Source organism: Gopherus evgoodei, chromosome 3 (assembly GCF_007399415.2).
Source record: "Gopherus evgoodei ecotype Sinaloan lineage chromosome 3, rGopEvg1_v1.p, whole genome shotgun sequence".
NCBI lineage: Eukaryota > Metazoa > Chordata > Testudines > Testudinidae > Gopherus > Gopherus evgoodei.
This window is the reverse complement of record NC_044324.1, coordinates 151,187,553-151,200,694: the sequence shown is the minus strand read 5'-3', so window position 1 is coordinate 151,200,694 and position 13,142 is coordinate 151,187,553. Positions and strand designations below refer to the sequence as shown.

General features: G+C 43.1%; 1 protein-coding gene across 1 annotated transcript; it reads left to right on the top strand.

Moving 5' to 3' along the window:
* Nucleotides 1-5,723: 5,723 nt before the first annotated feature.
* Nucleotides 5,724-12,189, top strand: LOC115649410 (taste receptor type 2 member 119-like; the record flags this gene model as incomplete). The annotated part of the gene is made up of 3 exons (XM_030558352.1): nucleotides 5,724-5,742; nucleotides 9,303-9,347; nucleotides 11,471-12,189. Coding segments are annotated over 3 exons (783 nt in total), but the record flags the coding sequence as incomplete, so codon positions are not given.
* Between the last annotated feature and the right edge of the window lie 953 nt (nucleotides 12,190-13,142).

The window sequence follows — 13,142 nt, the reverse complement described above, 5'->3', positions numbered from 1 at the left end:
CGGTTTGCTCTCTCGGTCCCGGAGCCAGCCAGCAAACCGCAGGGAAGGAGACCTGCTTGCTCGGGGTTCCGGGACCGAGAGAGCAAACCGGGAACGCCGCGGTTTGCTCTCTCGGTCCCGGAGCCAGCCAGCAAACCGCGGGGAAGGAGACCTGCTTGCTCGGGGTTCCGGGACCGAGAGAGCAAACCGGGAACGCCGCGGTTTGCTTTCTCGGTCCCGGAGCCAGCCAGCAAACCGCGGGGAAGGAGACCTGCTTGCTCGGGGTTCCGGGACCGAGAGAGCAAACCGGGAACGCCGCGGTTTGCTCTCTCGGTCCCGGAGCCAGCCAGCAAACCGCGGGGAAGGAGACCTGCTTGCTCGGGGTTCCGGGACCGAGAGAGCAAACCGGGAAAGGAAACCAGCTTCGCCGCGGTTTGCTCTCTCGGTCCCGGAACCCCGAGCAAGCAGGTCTCCTTCCCCGCGGTTTGCTGGCTGGCTCCGGGACCGAGAGAGCAAACCGGGAATGCCGCGGTTTGCTCTCTCGGTCCCGGAACCCCGAGCAAGCAGGTCTCCTTCCCCGCGGTTTGCTGGCTGGCTCCGGGACCGAGAGAGCAAACCGCGGCGTTCCCGGTTTGCTCTCTCGGTCCCGGAACCCCGAGCAAGCAGGTCTCCTTCCCCGCGGTTTGCTGGCTGGCTCCGGGACCGAGAGAGCAAACCGCGGCATTCCCGGTTTGCTCTCTCGGTCCCGGAACCCCGAGCAAGCAGGTCTCCTTCCCTGCGGTTTGCTGGCTGGCTCCGGGACCGAGAGAGCAAACCGCGGCGAAGCTGGTTTCCTTTCCCGGTTTGCTCTCTCGGTCCCGGAACCCCCCTTGAAGCCGCCCAACAGCGCTGCAGTGTGGCCACATCTAACACCACTTGCAGCGCTGGTTGCTGTAAGTGTGGCCACTCTGCAGCGCTGGCCCTATACAGCTGTACTAATACAGCTGTAACAACCAGCGCTGCAAAATTTTAGATGTAGACATGGCCTCATTGATTCTTGTAATGGTCTTTGTGTCTGGCTGTTCAAAGTCAGCAAACAGCCACTGCATCTCTACCCTGGTGGCAGTTTCTCCACTTTTACCTCACAGGTATTCTGCAGGACATAATAGGCAACTATAACTGTTGGAATATTTTTCATGCTGAGATCCAATCTTATAAAATAGATAAATAACTTTCTGAACAATCCTGTGTTCTTGAAGCGTCAAGTAACCTCTCTGGCCAGACCACACTGATGTCAGTGAAGTGTCCTCAGTGATCCACCACCAGTGCCTGCCTAGCCAGAGATGAGTAGCCATTTCTATTGATGTACTCTGTGGTAAAGTGGACTGGTGCCAAAATAGGGCTATGGGTACTGTCTATTGCCCTACCACATTTCAGGAACCCTATTGCTGCAAAGCCATCCAGTATGTCCTGCACATTGCCAAAAGTCACAGGCCTGTGTAGCACGAGATGATTAATGGCCCTACACACTTGCGTGAAAATGGCCCTCACGGTGAATTTGCCAACTCCCAAACTGTTTCCCACTGAGCAGTAGCAATCAATGCAAGCTTCCACAGTGTGATCACCATTCACTTCTCAGCTGTTGATGCAGCTTTCATTCCAACATCTCTGCCCTGGAGGGCTGGGGTGAACTCTGCACACAGATCCATGAACGTGGCCTTGCATATCCAAAAGTTCTGCAGCCACTGCTCGTCATCCCCAACTTGCATTATGAGGTGAGCCTATCAATCAGTGTTGGTTTCTCAGACCCAGAAGCAATGCTTCACCATCTGCAGCTACTGTGTGAATGTCATCAACAACCTTGAACTGGTTTTCCTTATGTCCCTGAGCAATCTGTGCTTGAAGAACTCATCATGTCCCCTGTTGTTGCAGTTCTTCCTGAGGCTATGCAAATACCGGCAGATCACGCATCCTGTATTTGCAACGTTTGTGACAAATTCAGTAGCACAGGGCTCTGTGGGCTCCGTGTTTCTATCAGAGATGGCAGGCACTAAAAGTGCCACGTGGGACTTTTTTTAAAAGAAGGAGCAAAAATTATGCAACATAGGTGGCATTATGGGATGGAAAAATTGCATGATCGGAACTTGACCCCTTTCTCTCTGTCATCCTGTGTAACTCATTTCTATCCCACAACACAGTGTGAAAAGTGCCTGAAAAGCTCTGTGCTAGGTAACAGTGAGTTGCACAGTGGTACAGCAACACAAGCGCTCCTGGCGAGTATGCACAGGGCCGACACAAGCAAACAAGTATGCACGTGCATGAGTGATATGCTAACTGCAGTGGCTTTACTTGAATATAAATTGTATTGCCCAAACTTTATAGTGTAGACATGGCCCTAGATTAGAAGTAGAGCATAAAATGGGGGCTAGTTCCATCAGACCTATAGGATTCCAAAGTGTTCATATATTCCATAACAGAAGTGAGGAAAAGACACTGTCATAACTAGAAAGGGAAGCGTAACAACCCTCCTGTGTACAATACTATAAAATCCCTCCTGGCCAGAGATACCAAAATCCTTTTACCTGTAAAGGGTTAAGAAGCTCAAGTACCTGGCTGACACCTGACCCAAAGGAACAATAAGGGGACAAGACACTTTCAAATCTTGGGGGTAGGAGGGGAAGGCTTTTGTTTGTGCTCTTTGTTCTGGTGGGTGTTCGCTCCTGGGACTAAGAGGGACCAGACATCAATCCATGCTCTCCAAATCTTCCTGAACAAGTCTCTCATATTTGAAACTTGTAAATAATAGCCAGACAAGGCGTGTCAGTTTCTTTGTTTTTCTCAACTTGTGAATGTTCCCTTTGCTAGAGGGAGGTATCCCTGTTTTGCTGTAACTTTGAAACTAAGATTCTTTGAATCTGATTACCCTGTAAAGTTATTTTCCATCTTGATTTTACAGAGATGATTTTTACCTTTTCTTTTTAAAAAAAGCCTTCTTTTAAGAACCTGACTGATTTTTCCATTGTCCAAAGACCCCGGGGTTTGGGTCTTTGATCACTTTGTAACCAATGGGTTAGGATATTACTCTCAAGCCTCCCCATGAAAGGGGGTGTAAGGGTTTGGGGGGATATTTTGGGGGAAGAGGAACATCAAGTGGTCCTTTCCCTGTTTCTTGTTAAATCACTTGGTGGTGGCAGCGTACCAGGTTTTAACCTAAGCTGGTAGAAATAAGCTTAGGGGGCTTTCATGCAGTCCCCACATCTGTACCTTAGAGATCAGAGTGGGGAAGGAACCCTGACAGACACATAACAAATTAAAAAACAATCCAACATTACTATTGCATCAACGTATAAAATATGTATTCATGCAAATTAATGGCTCTTACTCTAAAGGATAAAGGCAGCTATCCTCCCCCATATAAGTATGGGAATATTAGACTCCATCTATTAAAAAAAGGTCTCTCAGTCACTCCTCCTATGTCAAATTTATATTAGGGCTGTCGATTAATCACAGTTAACTCACGTGATTAACTCATAAAAATTAATCACAATTTTAATTGCACTGTTAAACAATAGAATACCAATTGAAATTTATTAAATATTTTGGATGTTTTTCTACATTTTCAAATATATTGATTTCAATTACAATACAGAATACAAAGTGTAGAGTGATCACTTTATATTATTTTATTACAAATATTTGCACTGTAAAAGTAATAAAAGAAACTGTATTTTTCAATTCACCTCATACAAGTACTGTAGTGCAATCTCTATCGTGAAAGGTGCAACTTACAAATGCAGACTTTTTTTGTTACATAGCTGCACTCAAAAACAAAACAATGCAAAACTTTAGATCCTACATGTCCACTCAGTCCTACTTCTAGTTCAGCCAATCGCTAAGACAAACAAGTCTTTACAGGAGATAATGCTGCCTGCTTCTTAGTTAAAATGTCACCATAAAGTGAGAACAGACATTTGCATGGGACTTTTGTAGCCAGCATTGCAAGGTATTTATGTGCCAGTTGTAATAAAAATTCATATGACCCTTCATGCTTCGGCCACCATTCCAGAGAACATGCTTCCATGCTGATAAGGCTTGTTAAAAAAATGTGTTAATTAAATTTGTGACTGAACTCCTTGGGGGAGAATTGTATGTTTCTGGCTCTATTTTACCCACATTCTGTCATATATTACAGTAGCCTCAGATGATGACTCAGCACATGTTCATTTTAAGAACACTTTCATTGCAGATTTAAAAAAATGCAAAGAAGGTACCAATGTGAGATTTCTAAAAATAGCTACAGTGTTCAACCCAGGGTTAAGAATTTGAAGTGCCTTCCAAAATCTGAGAGGAATGAAGTGTGGAGCATACTTTCAGAAGTCTTCAAAGAGTAACACTCCGATGCGGAAACTACAGAATCTGAACCACAAAAAATAAAACCAACCTTCTGCTGGTGGCATCTGACTCAGACGATGAAAATGAACATGGGTCAGTCCACTCTGCTTTGGATTGTTATCGAGCAGAACCCGTCATTAGCATGGATGCATGTCCTCTGGAATGGTGGTTGAAGATAAAGGGACATATGAATCTTTAGCACATCTGGCATATAAATATCTTGTGACACTGGCTACCACAGTGCAATGTGAACACCTGTCAGGTGACATTGTGAACAAGAAGTGGGCAGCATTATCTCCTGCAAATGTAAATAAACTTGTTTCTCTGAGCGTGAGTGACTAGCTCAGTGGTCCCCAACCTTTTTGTGGCCAGTAGCATAGCACATTCCTGTTTTCAGAAGAGTGTGGTGGACACCAACAATTTTTCAAGGCTTATTTTGTATTTGTACATTAAATAATATGAAAAACATCATATTTAATATTACATAATATATGAATCCATAAGATAAAAAGGGTAATTTTACATGTAAAAGGTATTAATTAAATTATTCAGCAATTACTCTTTCACCTTACCATGTGAATTTCCTCTTTTTTTATCTACCTGTTAAGAAAAATTAAGGGGGTTTTACAAAATAAATATCATAAGTTTCATCTTATTTATTTTTAAAAAGTAAAACATTGTTCAATTGCTGGTTCAAATATATTTGTTATTCTTACTTTAACATAGAATGAAGCCTGCAGCCCCGGAGTTCTCTGTCCCTGAAAGGCGGGGGGCCGCAGTTTCTCTCTGGCTTAAGCCACGGCCCTTCACCTGCCGGGGACCAAGAACACTGGTGCCCGCAGCCTGCAGCCCCAGAGTTCTCTGTCCCCACCAGGGGCGAGGCCACGGCTTCTCTCTGGCTCAGAGAAGCCGTGGCCCCACTCCTGCCAGGGACAGAGAACTGCGCCTGCAACCCTGAGGAAGCCAGAGAGAAGCTGCAGCCCCGTGCCTGCCAGGGACAGAGAACACTGGTGCCTGCAGCCCCAGAGTTCTCTGTCCCTGGCAGGTGCAGGGCCGCAGCTTCTCTTCCCTGCTGGGCACTAGGCGGGTGCACATAATGCCCCAGTGGGCGCCATGGCACCCACGGGCACCACGTTAGGGACCACTGGACTAGTAGAACAAGAAATAGGACTGAGTGGACTTGTAGGCTCTAAAGTTTTACATTGTTTTATTTTTGAATGCAGTTTTTTCTGTACATAATTCTACATTTGTAATTTCAGTTTTCACGATAAAGAGATTGCATTACAGTACTTGTATCAGGTGAATTGAAAAATCCTATTTCTTTAGGTTTTTACAGTGCAAATATTTTGAATAAAAATAAATATAAAGTGAGCACTTTACACTTGGTATTCTGTGTTATAATTGAAATAATATATTTGAAAATGTAGAAAACATCCAAAAATATTTAAATAAACGGTATGCTATTATTGTTTAACAGTGTGATTAATTGTGATTAATATTTTTAATAATTTGAGGACCCTAATTTATAGCCCTGATACATAAAAGCAAATAGTTGTGCATTTTTATTGGTCAAATTTTGTGGTCAAACTTTCTCTAGTGTAAAGAAATGTAAAGATAACCTGTACATTTCTTTGACTTCAATGGCATAGCTCCAATTTAAGCTAGGTATGAATTTTATTCAATATTTCCCACTAGATTTTTTTAATTCTTCGTTTTCCCTGTTCCTTGTCTTCTCACCATTTTAGCGTTTTTCCCTTTGGTTTCCTCTGTTTCAGTTTGTCTGTATCCCTTAATCTAACTCTTCTATTATTAATGCTTTTAATTTTTTTCCTTCAAGTATGATTTTCACGTCTTCTTTTCTATTGAAGACACTTCTTCCAGTTATAATTCTGTCTCTTGTCAGTTTGTAATGTAACCCACACGCCTTCTGGGTGTGGTGCTCTGTCCCACCTGGTGGCACCAAGACCACTTACAGAGAGATTAATGAGTCTGCTACAGCCTTAGCTAAGGGCTGTGTGGCATTTAGCTCATGCAGTAGAGGCGCATGCACTGAGCTCCCGAGATCCCAGGTTCAATCCCGACAACCAGGATCTGTTGCTGTTACATATATTTTTCCCTTCAATGTTTTTCCATTTGGTAATTTTATGTAACTACAATCTACTTTCCCCTAGTCAAGCCTCTCCCATCTTTGTAAATCATTTGTCCTTCCTTTCCTCTGTCTTTTCCTCGTATTACCCGAATATCTTCCCTTCAATCTGCCCATCTCCCACCTCTCCAACTCTTTCCTGGTTCCAGGTCCTTTCTTTTCTTGGTGGCCCAATTCCTGTGATGACTGGGGACTGTGTGAGATGTATCCAGTGAAACCCCCAAAAGGCTGGGGAGTGGGATTTCTTTTGCTAACCATAGCATTGGGAGAGGAAGCTCATGGCACTGGATGTTTCCCCTCTGAAATGGGGGCTGGTGGGACGGGGAATATTTTCCTGGGTCTTGTTAGTCTATGTCCATCCCCCACAGGCTGCAGTTCTGAAGCTGACTATTTCTTCTTCTGAGAAGGAAAATTGTCCGAAGAACAGCAGTTACAGCTGACAGCTGTGCACTGGCTGGCGTTCAGCTCTGCACTTATTCCCACAGAGCACTCACTGCTGTAGGTGACAAGATAAAGGGATGGCGAAACAGCTGCCAATTTCTGTTCAGCTCCATTTATGAGATTTCTTGCCAGGGAGAAATGGCCATCAGTTTCCCTCTTCAAGTGCTCCAGAACAGTGGGAAGGGTATTGAGATAGGCAGAAATGAGAGGGCAGGAAGAGAATCTATCAAAGAATAGTCTAACAACCTATGCCTAAATGAAAGGCTGTGTATTATGGTACATGTTTAGCTGTTTCCTAATACTAGAATTCATCTGGATTGTTTGTTGTGTACAGATGATGTGCAACTGATGGATACAAAAATGCTGCCCTATTTGTAGATATTGGCCCTGACATGTAAAGGGGGCCCCTCAAAACAGGCTCTGTCCTGCTGTCCTGGGCACTGTTTTGCTCCTGTGATAAACTCCAGGTGTTTTCTAAGCACTTAGTTGATTAGCTTCCCATAAATCTATGGGTTGTGCCCACAAATTAGGTAATTAGGCAAGTGCTATGGATTGGACCTGCAAAAATACAGAGGCTGCCTCTGAAAATTAGGCTCACCAAAAATATGTACAAATAGCTTACTAAGAGAGAAGCCCTTTAGAAGAACATTACAGTGAGAATTGAGTTAAGCCCCCAAAATGCCATCCCTAACCAAGCTCTGTGAAACCCTCTGGCTTGTCTTAGTTAAAGATTTACCAGAATGTCCTTCTCTGTCATCTCCAATACTGGAAGTCCCACTAATCTCAAGTTCTACAATGAGACTTTTAAAAACACAAGGCCCTAAAGCAAGTGTGTCGAACTCGTTTGGAAGAGAGGGATGGATTCCATGTTTGATAATGATGTGTGGCCAGGATATCAATTCAGAACTTCACACACCCCTCAATCCACAGAGGATCTCTCGCTGAGTTCAGGGGGATGTTTGTATAGAGAAAAATGGAGAGAATGCTGTTTGTGTAGTAAGTGAACTTGTATTTGTTATTTATTGAGCAGTTCATTGTCAGATTCAATATCCCTGTGTGACAACATGCCCCCATTTAGGCCACCATTACTTTTGCCCTTTGTTCCTCTTCTATCTCCATCTTCCCTTCTCCGTCTTTGCGCATGTCCACTGTTGTTCTCTCTGCATTTCCTTCCCTGCAACAACTACCAATTCCTACCACCAAGGGCTTCACTCCCACCCCTATTCCTATTCCATCTACTAAAATGATCCACATTGGGATAGTTAATGTTGACATTGACATGCCATCATTTGTGTTCAGAGCTGACACTCCAATGAGATTAATAGAGGGTAGGGGGAGTCCATATGTCTGAGCCATTGCTTCAGGCTGTCTTGCAGACCCCGAGAGACATCATGACCTCAGTTTACACCCAGTTCATGTTTGGAAAGTTCTTTCTGAAGCCATGTAAGCAAGAAACTTACTTTTTTCAAAATGGAAGCTTAGCTGCTGCATAACCTGGTTATGTCTAAATATATCTATCATGGAGGTATGTCTGACACCCTTCCCCTACAGGGACCATATATATTTGATTGCTTCATTCTCTCAATCTTTTATAAATCAGTCATCCTAGAGTGTAGGATCTTTGCACTAGGGCATGTCTCTTCTTGTAAGTTTATAGCATCCGGCACAATAATGCTCTCATCCTCAACAAGGTGTCTGAGGATCACCCATAAAATAAATATTCATTAATCAGACCAATAAGCGGAGACTAGGCATGTACAATTTAAATCTCTAAATAATAAAACTGATGTGAACCTTTTGACCAATAGTGTGTGCTGTGGAGCAAATTCTGACTCAGCTGGGCAAAGGCCTGTGGCAGTCATGTACTCTGTGTTGAGCCATTGCTGCAATCCAATTAGATTTAAATGGCTGCTTGAAACAGCATGAACTGCAGCAGTCCAGAGTGAAGACAAAAGTGCAATAATTAAAATAATTATTTTTTCAAAGCTGGAAAAGGAGAAATTAAAAAAAACAAACTGAACATGATCACAAGCAGCAAGTTCACAGCAAAGTGGCTAGTGACATTGGCACATACCCATATAATATAAATAAGAAACAGTAGGTTATCATTACTGTAATGGAATCTTTCTGAGATTTGCATCCCAGGGCAGCTGGGCCTAACATGATCAACAGCTAAAAATGTCACTAATTCTTTTCAGCTGTGATACAGAGGCAGAAGAAAAGGTTGTGCCCCATTTAGATATCAGCACCTCAGCATTACAGTGAGACATTTTGCTCTTGAAGCTTCACAGAGTGGGCAGAGTTAGGAGATGGTGGATTCAGACATATTTCCTACACTTGATGAAATCTTTTTTGATTATTTCAGCAATTGAACTCATTGTATCGTTTGTAACAAATGGATTGATAATAGGTGTGTCCTGCATTGAGTGGCTCAAAAACAGAAAATTAACTTTGTGTGACATGATCTTGACTAGCTTGGGCATCTTCAGTTTTTTCCTACATTGTGCAGTATTGATCAATTGTTTCCCCTTTACATTACATCAAACGGTGAGTGCAGAGTGTGAATTATGGAGAGCCATCTTTATGGTTTTGTTACTAAATATTAACCCTTTTAGTCCTAAAAAGCCAGGCTGCACAAAAATAGCTCCTTGCTGGCAGATAGAAAATTGGAGGAAAGAGACAAAAAGTAGCAAAACAAGGAGTTAAAACAACAAATGGAAAGTGTAATTATTTTCAATACCTCCTTGTCTTGTCATTGGCTGGAGACAAGAAATAAAATTGAAGGATTTCAGGAACAAATTAGTCAGAAAGCTAAACAGAAGCTAAGATGGAAATAACAGGCTAGGAGTCTCAAAACGGGGAGTACAACAACAGGTTACAGCAGGACCAAGACTGAAGAGGTGAAAAAAATCTGAAGGCACCGTTTGGATGTATCTAACTACTGCCAGTCTCTGGCTTGCCACCTGGCTCAGTGTCTTTTACTGCATGCAGATTTCCAACTTCAGCTGACCCCTCTTCTTCTGGCTGAAGATGAGACTACCAGGGCTACTGACACAGCTACTCATGGTCTCCTTGCAGGCCTGCTGATGGGGGGTGGGAAGGGGCAATTGCCCCGGGGCTCCGAACCCTGTGTTTTGGGGGCCCTGCGGGCTGACGCGATTGGTCAATGCGGTCGGTCCCAGAAGTGACAGGTCAGTCCCAGAAGTGATTGATTTGTCACTTCTGCTCCAGGTCCCGCACCGCCTAGGGACGGCCCTGGCCTGGGGGCCCAGAATTGATGTTGCTGGGCCTGTCTCCTTGCTGGTCTCCTTGCTCACTCTGTCCCTTCAGCAGGGTGTGTATATAGCCAGTATTTACACAGCTCAGTAAAGACTACCAGGAAACTTACCACAGTGGAATGTAGATATAAGGATACTTCCTCCGTTCGCCTCATTATTTCATGCATGCTTGGAACATATATACACTTCATTATATTTTTTTAATTCATCCATACAATTGTTAGTCACTTCTCTGTGCAAACATATCAAGAGGATGGAAAAAAATGCAAGCAGCTCCAGGGAGGTCAGCAGTGAGGCTCACGACAGTGCTGTTACATCTCTGAGCTCTTTCCTTTTATTTTACATTGTTTATTTTGTGTCACAAGGTCTATTTTTTTTTTATCAAAAACATTTGCTGATGGCAGCCTTTACTTCATCAGGTTCTGTGGAGTGATAATGGCTGCTTATCCCTCTGGGCACTCTGTTATCCTGATTTGAGGCAATCCCAAGGTGAAGAAAGCAGCAATGAGGGCTCTAAACCATGCCAAGTGCAGGGTGACAGAGGAGACTCCATAAAATCTCCCATGACTAAAACCTGCAGAAAGAGATCCATGGCTGTATTGTGTAATAGGAGCAACTTATGACTGGTATCTTGTGCTGCCTCAGATAGAATGAATAGCAGTAGTCCAATCTGAAAATGAAGGAGCAATAATTAAAATCAATAATAATAATTATAAAAATCAAGAAAGAAAATAAATAGAAAAAAGTTTGCGAAGCTGGTCACAGACAGTCACTGCACAGAAATGAGGAAGTAGATATACAAATAAAAGACAGGAGAAAGGAACAGATCATCCCAAATGTAATAGAATCTTTCTGAGATTTGCATCCCAACAAACACAGGTGAGTCTTCCAAGCTCAATAGCTGAAAACATCTCCTATCTCACTTTCAGCTGTGATACAAAGGCAGGACAGCACAGGCCCCGATAAGTTACCAGAAGCCTGGCACTTCAGTGAAGAGCTTCAGAAGCTGGACAAGCATTAGTGACCACAGGCAGAACCATGCTTCCTGTAATTATTATTAGTTTGATCATTTTAGGAATTGAGTCCATTATAGGGATTATAGCAAACGGATTGATAATCATTGTACATTGTACTGAGTGGATCAGAAGCAGAAAACTGACCTGTTGTGACATGATCTTGACTAGCCTGGGCATCTCCAGATTTTTCCTACAGTGGACAATGTTCATTTACAATATCTTCTTTGTATTATCTCCAGTGATGAATGGAGCGTGTACCATCTGGAGAAACCTCTATATTTTTTGCATGTATCTAAATACTCTCAGCCTCTGGTTTGCTACATGGCTCAGTGTCTTCTACTGCATGAAGATCGCCAACTTCAGCCAACCTCTCTTCCTCTGGCTGAAGCGGAGAATATCAGGGCTAGTGCCACGGCTACTCATGAGCTCCTTGCTGGTCTCCTTGGTCACCTGTCTCCTTTCAGTCAATGTCATAGATAGAAAGAACATAGGCAATTCAACGAATAATCTGTCAGGAAACATCAGAGTGGAATGTAGCCATAATGTTAATTCATCTTCTGGTCTTACTATTTTGCACATGCTTGGATATTCCTTTCCTTTCTTTATATTTGTTGTTTCTGCAGTACTGTTAATCACTTCTCTGTGGAGACACACCAAGAGGATGGAGAAAAACACAAACATCTCCAGGGACACCATTACTGATGCTCATGTCAGTGTGATTAAAGGTCTGATTGCTTTCATTTTCTTCTACATTTCATATTTTGTGGCAACACTGCTATTTTTATTAAACATATTTGCCCACGGCAGTCTCTATTTCTCATGGTTCTGTGTATTGGTAGCGGCTGCTTATCCTTCTGGGCACTCTGTTATCCTGATCCTGGGTAACCCCAAATTGAAGATGATAGCGGTGAGGGCTCTGAACTATGCAAAATGCTGGCTGAGAGATGAGGCTTCATAAAACCACTCATGATCAAATGCCACAAAAACAGCCCCTTCCTCCCTTCTATTCTTGAAATAATTTCCCCTTACCACTGTACGCATGAAAATTAGAAGATTTCCCTCCAGAGCTTTGCTTCATGTGATTAGTGGTAGTGGACAATGTTAAACGTAGAGTGACATGATTCTTTTAATCTAAATGTCTGTGAATTAATAACTCATAGAAGTCGAGGAAAAACTCCTACAAATTATAAGCTACGTTGTCTGAGACTGAGGAGTGGAAGAACCCTTGAACTGGTGCACATATCCAGTCATACTAGGGTCCTATGGTGAGAGATATTGACTGGACTGTCCATGGTCAAGCTATGAGATCTGCAGAATACCAGATACTTGTAAGGACCTCTGATCAAAAACATCATATTAACAAATGAAAAGATGACCTAGAGGATCTACCCTGTTGTTATGAAAGGTGCTGGAGGCTGCCACTAGGTAAGCCTTTGTTCCAAAGACAATGACAGAACAAGTTAAAGTCAACGGGTGTGCCAAAATAAGAGCATTTAAGTCCCTTTATGTAGTAAAGACAGCTACAAACAATGTTCAAAGCACATGGCTGGTCAGAGCTAAGCTGCATAGACTAAAGGGCTTCCTGGATTGCAAACACAGGGGTTAGGATATTGGTTTATGTGCTAGGGGCACAAAGCCAGGAGAAAGCCTGGAGAAGCAATTGTGAATATGACCCTGAGAGCAAGCAGATGGACAGTGCTTCTAGGGCACAACAGTTGATGAAGTGGCAGATTTGGAGAATTTTGAACCATGAAACTGCCTGAAGTTGTTTATTTCTATTGTGTTCAGGAATACAGGAATTTGTATAAACTTCTGTAAATAAACAAGGTTACACTGAAAAATATCACCCAGCTCATATCATCAGTTTCTCATCCTAATGGAAATAACCTGGCAAGGCCCTGAGTATTGGCT